The 12,329-nt window shown below is 39.2% G+C and overlaps 1 protein-coding gene across 1 annotated transcript; it reads right to left on the reverse strand.

The window, feature by feature from the left end:
- Nucleotides 1-971: 971 nt before the first annotated feature.
- On the reverse strand, nt 972-12,092 carry MMP7 (matrix metallopeptidase 7). Its single transcript, XM_033051698.1, has 6 exons — nt 11,976-12,092; nt 11,232-11,455; nt 10,977-11,125; nt 9,980-10,105; nt 9,287-9,448; nt 972-1,066 (listed from the first exon to the last, which is right to left on the reverse strand). Exons 1-6 carry the CDS (start codon nt 12,090-12,092, stop codon nt 972-974), a joined length of 873 nt encoding a protein of 290 aa, XP_032907589.1.
- Between the last annotated feature and the right edge of the window lie 237 nt (nt 12,093-12,329).

The following is a 12,329-nucleotide window of genomic DNA, read 5'->3' on the forward strand; positions in this document are numbered from 1 at the left end:
AACACCCAAACTTTCTAGATCAACTGCAAAGAATACTTGACTTTAGACTGTATTAATTAAGAGCCTAGCACTCTGTGACAATGCACTGCAAGGAAGGCAGCACTGAGCAGTCTACTTCAACTACATGCCTGCCAAGTTTTATTCCTTTTTTCTTAATTTTTAAATTTTAATATTATTGAGTATCCTGAAATTAGACAGAATTTCTAGCAGGTTTCGTATATGTTCTTGTTTGTTCTTATTTCTGTTGAGGAAAAACAGTCAAGAAAATGAATCAGTCCTGATGTATAAAACACAGATCAAACTCTTTCTGTAATCAAGAAATACTGTTTGTGATTTAGCAGCTGAAAAATCTGTAAATGATGTCTGTCATATAGATCCATGCTTTCAGTATTGATGGTCTTAAAATGCTTTCATCCACTTTAACTGATCCTTTTCCAGATAGTAATTATGACTGATGTCTTTTATGCAAAGACTGCGGATATGTCTGTTGTTGCTGTGAAAATGCATGTGAACTAGGTCACTGCTGCAATATGCTGGAATGTGAGTCTTCATTTTGTAAATGTTTTAGATTCCAGAGGATTTACTTCTGGGTTTGCTCAAATCTACCTCAATACTGAAATGAAATTTTTACACTGGATTTAGTTTGGTCAGGCCATCATTTTGTTTGACAAATTGGGTCACCTTTAAGGGTATTAACAGTCTATGAGCTGCAAACCCATTTGGGGTTTTGATATACTGCTCGTTGTAAGCACCACAATATTGGCACACATGGGCCAATGCTGTAACAATGACATAAAGTAGCTGGAAAGCACATTCTCCTGAACCAGTGAGGGTGAAATATCTGACTGTGGTCCTGAATTGAAAAAATGTGCTGCAGAACTCAAGAAACTGCTTTCCATCAGTAATTTTTGGTACTTTGAGACAGCTTTTCCAAACATCTGAACTTCTCACTGTGATTGCCTGTACATCCATCATCTCTTAATCTCACTTTTTTCATTTAAGTCATTTGCTGACACAAATTCCTGGGAATCCTCCGAGATAAAATGGCAGCAGTCATTTCTGGCACCTAGTGGGGGTTCAAAGGGTTATGAGATAACAGCAGATTTAATTGGAATGTGCAAGATTGAATTCATAGCTGTTCTTGCTATTTAGCCATTGATTGACAGGCCACTGTGCTTGCTTACCTGACTGTATATTAGAGCCCAGTGCTCATTGATGTAGTGTTGTGCTGTTTATCATCAGGTTGCTGTGCCTGGGAACAGTTTGACAACAGCAAGGGAAACATGTCTGGGCTGGCAGATGGCCTGGGCATCACTGCTGTGCTGGACAGGCTGGAACTCCAGTGGGAACTTGAATTGAAGGGACTGTGACCTGTGGATGAATCCATTCAAGAGCAGGACACCTCGAAACACCTGGGCCAAGTTCCCAGCAGAGCATATCCTGAAGAGTCTATGGCAGTGATTATGGAAGGGATTGTGGCCCATGCTGAAGCAGGTGCACTTTGAAGCAGCTGTGGCTGTGAATGGTGCACATCAACTTGTGAATGCACAGTTTATATCAACTGATACCAGAAATTAAATTTGAAGTAATTACAAAATGGTACTTTCCCCTGGGCTTTATAGACATAGCCTAGAAATGAAGCACCAACAGGGAATAAACTTTCACAGTTTGTACCTCTCTGATAGCACAAATTACCAGATGATGTTTCTTCTTTAACTCTTTAAATTACTGCTCGAAATAACAAATGCATTTAGGCAATTAAAGCTTAAATTATAAAACTTCATTTATAAACTGCTTACTTTTATACAGGTTCTTTGTATTGTTTGCTGGTAAAAGAAAACTTTGATCTCATGAGTGATAAATGGGATTGTACATGTGAAAAAACTGGAATAGATGAGTAGATTGCACTGCAATATATTTTATTCAAATAGATATAGTGGAAACATTTCACTTGTGAAGTGCAGAAGCTACAGGTTGCTGGAGTAATGTCAGGTTGACAAAAATACTCTAGATACAGGATCCTTTTAAAAACAACATGTTTGGTCTGATCAAGCATTTCCAGGGTATTTACACTGAAGTTCTTTCTAGGTGTTTCTTTAGATTGTTAAATAAACTAGTGCCAAGGTACTACTTCCAACATGTAATTAATTTGTGGGAGAGGGGTGAATATAATTTTTTACTACTTCCTCTTCTGTAATAATAAGGAGGCCAAACAAACAGAACTGAAGGCCAATCATTTTAGGTACCATATAAATATGATGAAAGCACAGCTAGCAACTGAAAGATAAGAGATAGCAGGGTAATAAAAATTTCAGGATGTCAGTGTGCAAAGGTTAGGATTAATGCTTTAAGTGAATGGTGTGCTGGATTCCTAAGCACCTTTTTGTTGAAACCCAGTGTTAAACCAGAATATGAAGATGGACAGTGTTACGGGGGGTGTAATTTGCATGGACTTTTCTAAAGGTTGTATGAGAGAATATGGGAAAATGATTGAGCTGACCTGGCAAGCATCTTAGATCTGCATAGCTGGCAGACACTTCCAAATAGGTGGTCTCATTCCTCACTTTACATACAGGGAGTGTGTACAGAGCATCCCACATGCACATTTCTGTGCTGTAGACATTGTATTGTGGGAGCAAATAGCTCAGTGAATAGTACTGACCATTAATTATCCATCCTCTTGATGATGATTTGCAATGTGTATGAACTCTGAGTTGTTGGAACTATGGAAGTATCCTGATAGTGATATGATACAAACACTCTGCTTCATAACCATAGCAAGCATGAGTAAGAGAAGTGACTTCTTTGATCATATTTCTTATAATCATAAAGTATTCTACTCATTGCTAAATTAAATCCTATCTTTTTGCATCAGGACTGGATGATCACCTAATGGTTTGGAAAATTATCTCAAGGAGAACTCTTAGTGGTTTCATTTTATTTGAAAGTTGGGGCACACTTACATTTCTTACATTGTTCCAATATAAGAGTAGTGCCAGCATTTTGACTTCTGCTCAAATTATTACCTAACTTTTCACTCCCAGGAGGTGAAATCTTAAAACTTCTTATGCAAAGAATCAATCCTCATTGCTATTTCTGGCAATGAAAGTAGGACTAAAGAAAATAACCATAGAGAAAAAGTTAAAATGATTCTTCAGCTCATTATGATTCTTTCCCACTTTCCTACTGTTCTTTCCATCCATATTTGGAACCTCTAGAAAATACTAAAATAATTTTGAGGCAAAAATTTCTCTGCTAAGCCAAATTACCAACAACAGCACCATTATTATATACTTTTCTACTTCAAAGCAATGTCAGTTCATATTGCATATTCCCCCAAATATTCAATAATAGAGCAACATTGGGAACATTAAAGTAACACTAGGAAGTCTCTTAGTGATTTTAGCAATATTTTTCCCTTTCATCCTTAACTACTGTGAGTTGTTGTTGTAACCATCATGAGAAATAAAGGCTCTGCTAGGCATAAATGCTATGATTATAAAGAGAGTGAATCCCTTCAAGGAAAGATGAGAAGTACTGATTCAGGGTGTTCCTGAATCCAATCATTAATGACAAGAACATTGGTTTTGATCTTTTGCAAATCTCATTTTTGTGATGAATAAATTGTTTTTATATTGGGAAACCATTCATTTAAGAGTGCTGGTTGAACTTGGAGTGAAGTTATTGTCAAAAGTGTTATGCAATCAGTAGCACAACCATGACACTGTCTGTAATTGAAAATAAAAGATATTTAACATTAAAGATTCAATTTTACCTTCAGAATTTTTGCACAAACAACAGTTAATGGAATGGCATTCCCATGCTCTTGGTATTCCTGTGAGTATGCTTACTCATACTGTATTCTATAACTCATGCCTGAACTGTGTCAATTGGTGTTGAATGCAAACTGGTATTTTGGCTCCACCTTACTCTGCTTCTAGATATCTCTGCTTTGAGGCAAGAACTAATCTAGAGAAAGCCCACAGTAGTACCACAGATCCCTTCTAGCTTCATTATGGCTGTTAGAACAGGGTGGTGTGCCTTAGTGGTGGGACAGTGATTCTGAAAAGAACTTGAAATCTTGGTAGATAAGCAGATCCACGCAATCTTCTAATGTGAAACAGTCGCTAAAATGTTAGATGCAATCTTTAAGCAGCCTTTGTAGACAAGATGCTTCCTTCTCCCTATAGTAAATTCTTGCAATGTTAGCCCGACTGGGTAAATTTAGATGGATCCTTCATTTGGTATTCAGCAGAATATTGAGCAACCATTTGCAACCATACCCTTATGCTTAGTAGCTGTTAGGCTACATAAATATATCTAAACCTTCCAAACTCCATTCATGAATTTGGGTCACTACAGTCATTGAATACCCTGTGTTAATGAATTCCACAACTGAATTGCTTGCTATGTAGAAATGTGCATTCTTCCTTTAAAGTCTTCCACAACATTTAATTGGGAATGTGTTGCGTTTTGAGATGCAAGAAAGACTCTCTCACTGCACAGAGTACAGCAGCTCTGTCAGATCATTTCATGCGGACAAGTAGAAAACCTCTAATGTTTTCTGTCTTCCTGATGTGGATAAACTTCTATATTTTTCTATATGTCTGAGCAGCCTGCTGATTCTCTCTGTGATTCTAGTTTTATTGTCTGTAAACTTTATTTATAGGGCTGACAGAAAACAGTAACAATTTTCACCCCTTAATAATTTTCCTCAGCAAATTATCCAACAAACAGTGATTTTTCCATAGCTCTCTGGCTTGTGGTGGTTCCTGCTGTAAAAATAGCGAAAACCGATAAGGTTTTCTCTAGTCCTTTGCCAACATTTTTACTGCAGTAGATAAACCCAAAATAATTCCATTGATGTCAATGGAGCTACTTCCTTTGTGGAAGTGGCATTGCTGAAATAGTGGCATTGCTGAAACTGAAAACACCTTAATGATGCCATTATGAGCATCCTGTTTGAGGCAGGTTTTGTTGAAGATATAATTTTATAAAAACAAAAAAGAAAAGACATCTCCAAATGCTTTAAATTTGAAGATTAAAGGTTTGGAATTACATTTGCAGTTAACACTGTGAAGAAAAAGTTAAGAAGAATTATTGGGACACGGCACACTTACAGTTTTGCACCTCATCAGGTCTTTCCCATCACATATCTGTGAATTTTTAATGTGTGACAGCTTTAATATGCATTGCTAAGGCTGCTGATATAATTAATTTTATTTTTCTGAGATCTTATTCCTTTGTTAATACCAGGTATAGCAGGTATTGATTTTGGCCTCTCAGAATATCACTCTGTGTTGATGGAATGGGCTCAGGGTACCTAAATTACTAGGTAAGTCTCCATGAAAGTTTTTCTAGATGGTACAGGAGTAGATCTTACCCTTTACACGTACATGATCAAAAGACCCACCAGAAATGTTGGTTGTTGTACTATCTGGAACAGCAAAGATGCATTTAAATACACTTTTATTTTAAAGATCAATAGTAAAAGCAAGAAAAAATTAAAATCCCCAACAACCCAAAATATGCTGTGGTTACCCTTTTCTTCTTTGGTATGGAACAGGAGGGACAAGATGCTTTTTCAGTAACTTAGGATGCCTAGATGTCTTCAGATGTGCGTTAGAGAGGGCGTGTAAAAACTGACACAGAACACAGTGGGATAAAGTGAAGAGGGAAGAGGCAGCAGCCCGTTTGCTAAATTTGCTGTTGTCCCTGGTTTCCCCCAAGGATGGTACGTGTGGTAGTACCTGTCCAGCTGTGTGCTTGCAGACAGGACACACTTTACAATAGGGTGCAAAGAAGGTGCAGTTTGCCGGGCTGTGCCACTAGATGGAGGCAAACACTGCACAGTTCACACCTGCTGAGCAGGGTCAGGGGTGCCAGTGGCAGCAGGTTTCCCCGAATGAGAGATCCCGGAAAATGGAAATGCAATGGAAAGTGGAAAGTGGAAATGGAAATGCAATAGGAGCTCAACAAGAAGTAAAATGTTGCTGGCAGCCTCATCAGTGGTACCTTTGCCCTCTGAGGACAAAATACCTGGCTTCTATTTTATTTCACTTGCTGTGGAGATGCTAGCTTGGTGCTGCTGCCCCTTGAGATGTATCCTTCAAGAAACAAGGGTGCCTCAATGCCACCTGTGCTGGCCCTACTGCAGGTCAGTCACCTCGTGTGGCCACAGGAAGCTGTCTCCCAAATGTGTCCCATTGTCAGGATAAAATTGCTGGGAATACACATCTAGGTTTTATCCCATTTGTCTCAGTTCATAAGGACATTAATTGTTCACTAGAAAATAAATCTGCTACTTTAAGTCAAGTATTTGTTCTCCTGGCTTCATTTGTCACAGTGACTCCTCCAACACTGTACATGAAATATTCTGTGTGGCCTTAGGAGTGTTTTTTTTCTGCATGGTCCTTCCTCTGATAAAGTCTGTCTTCTATGGCTGTTTTCTATTTATGAAGCATTGCAAGTGGCTTGAGGTTGATAAAGAGCATGGTGTTTATGCTTTGTTCCCTGGGAGGACTTTGGCCAAGGGAGCAGAGGGTACTTTCTGTCAACATTACATCTTTCCAGGACCCCCCAGGTCAACTCGAGTAGACTGAGCATCCACATAGACCATAGACCCTTTTTTCATAGCCTTTAATACAGATTGGATCTGACTCTCCATTCTGGGGCTTCAAGTTTTCTCTCATACCTCAAAACACCTGTGCCCTCAGAATAATATCCACTTAGACTTCATCTTTGAGCTTTGTGTGGAAGAAATGCCTGGTGGCATTTGATGAGAGCATTTTCAAATTAATGTTGATATTGTACTGATGTTTTGGTTGTTGCTCAGCAGCCTTTACAGTAAGTAAATGTAATTTCCAGCTTCTCACACTACCCCACCAGTGAAAAGGCTGGGGGGTATAAGAAGTTGGAAGTGGGCACAACTGGGACCCAAACTGGCCAGAGAGATATTCCATACCACAGAATGTCATATTTGGGATATAAACTGGAGGGAAAGCTGGCCAGAGGCTTCTGCTTTGGCACTGCCAGGGTGGTGGTCTGTGGGTGGTGAGCAATTGCATTGTACATAATTTGCTTTGTATATTCCTCTCCAGCTCCACCTCCACCTCCACCTCTGTGTGCACCTAAACTAGTCAGAGGGATATTCCTTACCACAGGATGTCAGATGTCATATTCAGTATACATAAACTAGAGGGAATGCTGGCCAGAGGTTTCTGCTTGGCCACTGCCTGAGCATTGGTCTGTGGGTGGTGAGCAGTTACACTGTGCATTATTTGCTTTGTATATTCTCCTTCTCCTTCTCCTTCTCCTTCTCCTTCTCCTTCTCCTTCTCCTTCTCCTTCTCCTTCTCCTTCTCCTTCTCCTTCTCCTTCTCCTTCTCCTTCTCCTTCTCCTTCTCCTTCTCCTTCTCCTTCTCCTTCTCCTTCTCCTTCTCCCTCTTCTTTTATTCTACTTTGTTCTACTTCTTTGCATATTTATTATTTATTGTTATTTCTTCTTGCTTCTCTGTCTTATTGAACTGTCTTCATCTCCACCCATGTATTTTACCTTTTTTCCTGCATTTCTCTCCCCCATCCCACTGAGGGGGGTGGAGTGAGTGTGGTGTTTGGTTACCTGTCAGGTTAAACAGTGTCAGTGCTTTATGGCATCCAACACGAGGCAGGAAAGGTTGAGATAACAACAGATCTGACCAGAGCACATTAAACCAAATTTGTTGTAAGTATCCACTGCATTAGTTTAATAATTAATAATTAGTTTAACAGGTCACCACGTTGATTTCTTTGCTCTCAGAGTCTTTGGGTGTTCTCTGAGTGGCACTGTGCAAGCAGCACATTCCCTGCTGTACTGTGTCACTTCTGGGAGCTGGGTTAAGGTCGTTCCTTGTACTGGATAAGACTGGTTTGGGAGACGGTAAAGATGCTGGCAGTGACACTGAGCTGATGTTTGTGCTCCACGTCTCCGCGTGCAGGGAGCCATCTGTCGGAAACTATTAATAAATACACCTTCTACCTTGCTAATTTTGAAGATTTTGAATATCCTTGGGAGAATTCCTGTGGGGTTTTTTTTGTTTGTTCCTTTTTTCCTTTTTTTGTGGTTTTTCTTTTTTTTTTTTTTTTTTTTTTAAATTAAGGATACCCGAGAAAGTTTGAGTATCACAGAGCACGATGGGAATCCCAGTCCACTACTTCTCTAACCTGCTTCTCTGCAAAGCCAGGGAGGATGTGATGACCAAAAGCTTTTCCCTTTGGGAAAATGTCACAGCCCATAGTGAAAAAAGCACTGTGAAGACTTCCTCTATGTGTGATCCGTACAGGAAGCACACTGATTCTGAGGAGTCTGTGAAGTGGCCGGACATGCATGGGAATTGAAAGCAAGACAGGAACAGAGTTTGTTTTTACATCAGTAAATGCACATGGGCTCTTTAGGTGCCTATAAACCTATTCACGAAGATACTTGTCTGACTATCATGCACACAGGAGTAACTTAATCCCTCAGTGAAATGCCAGAAGAAAGAAGAAAACCTTAGAAAGCAGAGTATACTTTTAAAATTTTTATTATTGTTAGGTGAAATTATGTAAAGTGCAAATAAATCAATATAAAAATTCAGGGAGAGAAAGTGCAGCACAGGAGTTTACCATCTTAATTAGACAGAGGATTAAATTTTTTTGGAACGCCAGAAGAATGATATGTGAATTCTTTGATCTTCATTAAGCACTTTCTTCAAGAGTTTGATGACTTTTTCCCTGTGGAATAGAAGCACAAAACATAGACACCTTACTGAAAATGGGCAATGCAGACAACTATATTTTATTCCTAGTGTTCTTCTAGCATGCCCTGAGTGAAGCAGTGCCTAAAGAACAGCAAACCTGACAAATTTTGTCCAAGAGGGGTCAATTCTAGTTATGTTCCCTTGTTGCTGAGGTGTTTCTGCCTTTACTGAACTTGGTGAGTGGCACAGTACCTCTCCTTTTGTGCCAGTAGCACCCCTCACTGAAACAGCCCATCTGCAGAGCAAGGGCCACAGGATTTGCTTGGCAGAATGCAGGTGTGTGGGAGGACAGAGCACCAGGCCATGCACTGCAGCTTGGTCACCTCTTGGTTGCGGTGGGAACAGGTTACAGAGGGAACACAGTGAGTGGACAGAGTATGCAGGAGTTTGTTTTCCTCAAGTTTGTTCATTTTTTTTCTTTTTAGTAATAGGTGAGGCCCTTGCAATCAGGGAGAGTGAAACCTGTACCCTAGTAGGTTTTGTTTTGAAAATCAAATTTCTTGAGTTTACCGTATAACTTCTGAATTCTTCGCCTGTCGTCTGCTGGAAGTCTGAAGGTTTTTGGGTTCTGATAAGAGTAGAGAGGGTACATCAGAGCTCCACGGACGTTTGAATGAGCAAGTCCCAAAGAATGGCCAAATTCATGAGCAGCGACAAGGAACAAATTGACCTCTGCAACATGGAAGCACACAAATGTATGTTAAAGGCATGACATTACTTTTTAAAAAAAAATTAATTGAAATAGCGGGAGAATTTGTGTATTTGAATTCATCTTGCAATGAAACCTCAGGCTTTTGATCCATTATTGTTGAGCTTTCTTATATAACTAATATTTTATGAAAAGACTACTGATTCATTATATATGCATCTAGAGACCCTGAGTCTCTTTCACACTCTGTTTTTGGTCAACTTCATTCCTAGAAGCAAGTCAATTTACCTTTTCACAATTTATGTAGAAAACAGGGGCTCATAGTCCTTGTTCATGCTGCAAAAAGTGCTTTAAAATATGGACAGAACAGGCATTATGTAGCTGTTCGTGGCAATGAAGCACAAGCACTTAAAAAGGTTGTTGAAAAGAATAGAAATGTTAGTACTGAAGTAGTGTTGAAGAATGAAGAGTAATTGAAAGCACTTCCTGTGGCTTTGTTCTTCCAATATGTACAATATTTGCCTTTCCCTTTCATAGACATATGTGAGCTTTACCTTGATTGATCTCTGACCATTTTTCATCATCATCAAAATGAGCATCTCCACCACGCCCTGGTCCCGGTTCAAATGCATGGGCCAGAGTGCCACCTCTTCCATCGAAAGGATATCCATCACCATGCTCTGCATTTAAAATAAATCAGTGTCATTAGGTGAGATCAGCTGTCATATTTAAATTCTGCAAATTGAAGCATACTGTTGGTTTGTGCTAGTTTTACTGGCTACCAGTCCTCAAAAAACAATTTTACAATGGCAACAAGGTTGTGAAAATGAGAAGTGAGGCTTAGGGAAACACTCTCCAAATTCTTGACTTAAGTTCAAATCTTGTATTTAATAGTTCAGTTTGCTGCATGTTTCAGTTTATACGCCAGGCACAAGTTCAAGGTAGGGCTACATCCTTAGATTATTCCAGATCACAGATGGACTTCTGAAGTGACTTCTGCTCATCCCCACTTGCCATGCATTGGCTGCACCTTGGGCAATCTTGGGGTGCAACAAACAATTCCTTCTGGAGGCAAATCAACCAGAAGACACTTTCTATGGCCAAATATAAGGCACCCCAGTTGCCAAAGGGTGTTTATTCTGGGAACCAGACTAGATCTAGGCCTATGTAAACCTGCCGTAACCTGCTTGAAGCAAACCTGTGGAGGCTGATTTGAACCTGCTGATTTGCTCTACAGACTTCTTCCCAGTAGTTTGCACCTTTTATCAAGGCAAAAAGAGCTTTGAATATCTAAATGTAAGTGTCTCATTGTGGAGTTGAATTCTCCCTTCATTTCACAGCTATGACTCTGAAAGGATTTTTCTAATGGTTTTATATTAATAAAATTGAATCGTAACATGCAAATTTGGAGACATGATAAAAAGAAGATAAAATTTATGACATTTTGATTTAATTCCAAACTCTTTCTTCTTTCTTAAAGCTATGACTATAAAAATGCATGCTTTAGTAAAATATGGACCATTGTATTTTAAAAATGTCAAGTGTTCTCACCACGACGTGCAAATTTAATCTCAATATCTGCCTGTCTCTCGTAGACTCTTCGGAAGTGCAGTGGAGTCACATCACTCCATACCATCAAGGCTCTTTCAATTGCATCATCTACTTTCGTTTTGGGTAGATCAGGTGTGTAACTGAGAATCCTGTCAGCAAAGAACAGCAGGTTAATATCATTTAGGCTTTGAAGGAAGCCCACCTAGTTAAATACAAAGCAATCTCCTTCCCCATAAAACCTGAAACATCACTTACTTGTAAGTTAAATGTGTCTTTGGCCATTTTCGAGTTCCAGAAGGTGTTTGGTATCCTGCTACATCAGGCATACCACATCTGGGCAGTTCCATTACTTTTTCTGTTTCTGTGTCTAACCTTCCAGTTACAGTCAGGTGGAAAAACTTCTGCATTTCTTTAATCCTTTCTTCTATGCTTAGGTTTTCTGTTTTTGTAAATATCGGAAAGAATTTATCAAGATAGCCCTGGAAGAAGAGAGGAAAAATAAAAATTAATACATATATCTGTGATGTTTTGTAATTGCATTTTACGTTTAGTTGAATTGTTTCATCATCCTCCATCATCCATGTCTAGTTTTAGTTGTATCTTTCAATTTCAATTCACCAAATTCTGATCTCTCGGTAATATAGATCAGCATATATAAAAAGAATTGTAACAGCAATGAAACGTTGTAAGTAAGAAATCCTTTAAAGTTACCACAATGTACAGACATTCAAATCTACAACCTTTTAACACAGTACATATAACATTTTTTGCTTATTTTTAAAATTGCATATTCCCCTTTATTTACCAGTTAGAACTTGGTTGTTTTTAAAGTTAGTCTTAGGAGGTTCAAGCTAGTCAGCAAGTTTAAACTGTTGTATATCACATCTGCAAAAACTGCTGTTGTAATGTAAGACAAGGATAATGTAAACAGATAGGAAAGGAATGCAGAAACTGAATCAAAACTCATAATGTAGCTGTGTTTCCCTCCTTGTAACATACCTTTACTTTCTCAAGGTCTATGCTGCTCCATGGCTGTGGTCTCTGTGGTGTTGGAAAAGCATGAGTCTCAGGCAGGAAGATGACAGTGCAGAGCAGGACGTAGTGCGTGGTGCCCATCTTGATGAGGAGCCTTGCTGCAGCAGAAAGGGTTTGCCTTTCTGTCTCCCAAGAGCAGAGCTAAAAACCCTTATATAGATCCTGATAGCTCCAAGCAGCAATTACACATGTGACTCACTTTTTGGTGGTGTTAGTGCAATGTCATCACTGCTCTAAGAAGTAAATGAAAGCATGTTAAACAAATCTTTCCTGTAACTTCCCTGTTGATGTCACGTCACAGGTAGCAGCCAGCTTTGT

Source organism: Catharus ustulatus, chromosome 2, assembly GCF_009819885.2.
Source record: "Catharus ustulatus isolate bCatUst1 chromosome 2, bCatUst1.pri.v2, whole genome shotgun sequence".
Taxonomy (NCBI): Eukaryota; Metazoa; Chordata; class Aves; order Passeriformes; family Turdidae; genus Catharus; species Catharus ustulatus.

Coding starts and splice junctions, on each gene's coding strand:
- MMP7 (XM_033051698.1), bottom strand. CDS start 12,092: ATGGGCACCACGCACTACGTCCTGCTCTGCACTGTCATCTTCCTGCCT. Junction 10,106..10,976: donor GATTAAATTTGCACGTCGTG/GTGAGAACACTT, acceptor TTTTAAATGCAG/AGCATGGTGATGGATATCCT. Junction 1,067..9,286: donor AAGAATTCAGAAGTTATACG/GTAAACTCAAGA, acceptor AACCCCCACTAG/GTGCCAGAAATGACTGCTGC.